Here is a 1,466-nt window from a genome sequence, read left to right on the forward strand (position 1 = left end):
TTACTATTTTGATTTTTCGATGACTATTTCTGATGATTACTCTGTCACTACGTTGCAGTGCACAATTAGTTAAACAAGGAAAAGCATATGTTGTGCATTGAAATGAACATTTCATTACAAGTAACACTATAATCTATTTTTGAAATAAGAATTAGAGCCAGAATCATATTTTCTAGATCGAAATTTTGTTTGAAATTTTCTATGCTGAACATTAGTGTTTAAAGCTTCGTGTCTTTGTAAATTATTATGCACTTCGTATCAAATTCATATTGCATTAAAATTGAATATATTTAACAGCCACGTATGTCAATAATATTCAACGACTTATCGGGAACATTTAGGCAGCTAGGATTGTTTTCGTATAAAAATTTAATGTTCCTCTATTCAGTCATTCCTGATTTTAAATTTCATATAAAATCAGTAAAATATATTATTATACACGTTTTGTATTTCTTAAAAACTTAAAATTTTATATTTCTCTTTTTACTCTCAGACCTAAACATTGGTCCTAGAATTTGTTCGATAAAAGTTGTGACTTAGGACTAGAATGGTGCAAAAACAATCTTGTACTCTACGAACCTGGAAGAGAACGCTGTTAACAAGCTCATTTATCTATTTGTGTAAAGTAGAGCCTTTGTTTTCTGTGCCGTTTAGCCGACATTTCGTAATCGGCTGACGCAGTTTGCACGCGGAACAATATATCACCCTCCATACCCAACATGCTAACCCGAAGCACACTAGCTGATCCTTATTCTAATTACTTTTCTAAAATAAACTAATGTACTATAGAACAGTTGGAACAATAAGAAAAGGTAACGCATTCAGTATTAGAATACTTATGTCATTCTAAACTCTTTCTTACTTTCTTCTTGAGCGTTCGCACTTTTGGGATCGTTCCACGGTTGAATTTCAGCCTTGCCGAAGATAATGAAAATTAAATTTCCCACGACATAAATAACAGCGGACAAATAAAACACCATGTTCCATTGACTCGCGTCTGTCTGAAAACGAAAGATTCTTTGATGTAATTATCGTTGTAAGGGTTTACGCGAAATTGTTGCGATTCATACTACTTGTATACCTCATCGGACACGATCACGCCGCAAATTAAGGGTGCAATTATTGCAATCACAGATGCGATACAATTCGTTATGGACATCATCGTGCCAGCGAAATTTGGACTTAGATCGATATGATTAATTTGGAATCCACATAGAGATCCGGCATTTAATCCGACAGCTATTACGAGAATGGTTACAGCCACGGCAGAATCGTGCACTGGCATTGTGGCAAGACAAATCAAAGCTACCGCTGGTCCCCAATGCGCAAGTGTATTGCAAACCTTCCTAGTCACTTCTCTTGAAACACCCTTCTCTAAAGCATAGTCTGCCAGCCAACATACTGGAAAACTTAAAATCCACATCACCAAATAAGGGAGAGCTGCTATCACGCCGGCCTGGAAAACA

General features: G+C 35.9%; 1 protein-coding gene across 1 annotated transcript in view; it reads right to left on the reverse strand.

The window, feature by feature from the left end:
* Nucleotides 1–234: 234 nt before the first annotated feature.
* The window catches only part of LOC108573126 (putative inorganic phosphate cotransporter), a 23,436-nt gene continuing 22,204 nt past the window's right edge, over nt 235–1,466 (reverse strand). The window contains exons 6-7 of the mRNA XM_017935505.1: nt 1,082–1,456; nt 235–1,001 (exon numbers count right to left, since the gene is read on the reverse strand). Coding sequence (XP_017790994.1) covers nt 837–1,001; nt 1,082–1,456 — 540 coding nt within the window. The 3' untranslated portion in view covers nt 235–836. The remainder of the gene's footprint in view (nt 1,002–1,081; nt 1,457–1,466) is intronic.

This window comes from Habropoda laboriosa, unplaced genomic scaffold, assembly GCF_001263275.1.
Source record: "Habropoda laboriosa isolate 0110345459 unplaced genomic scaffold, ASM126327v1 scaffold89, whole genome shotgun sequence".
Classification (NCBI taxonomy): domain Eukaryota; kingdom Metazoa; phylum Arthropoda; class Insecta; order Hymenoptera; family Apidae; genus Habropoda; species Habropoda laboriosa.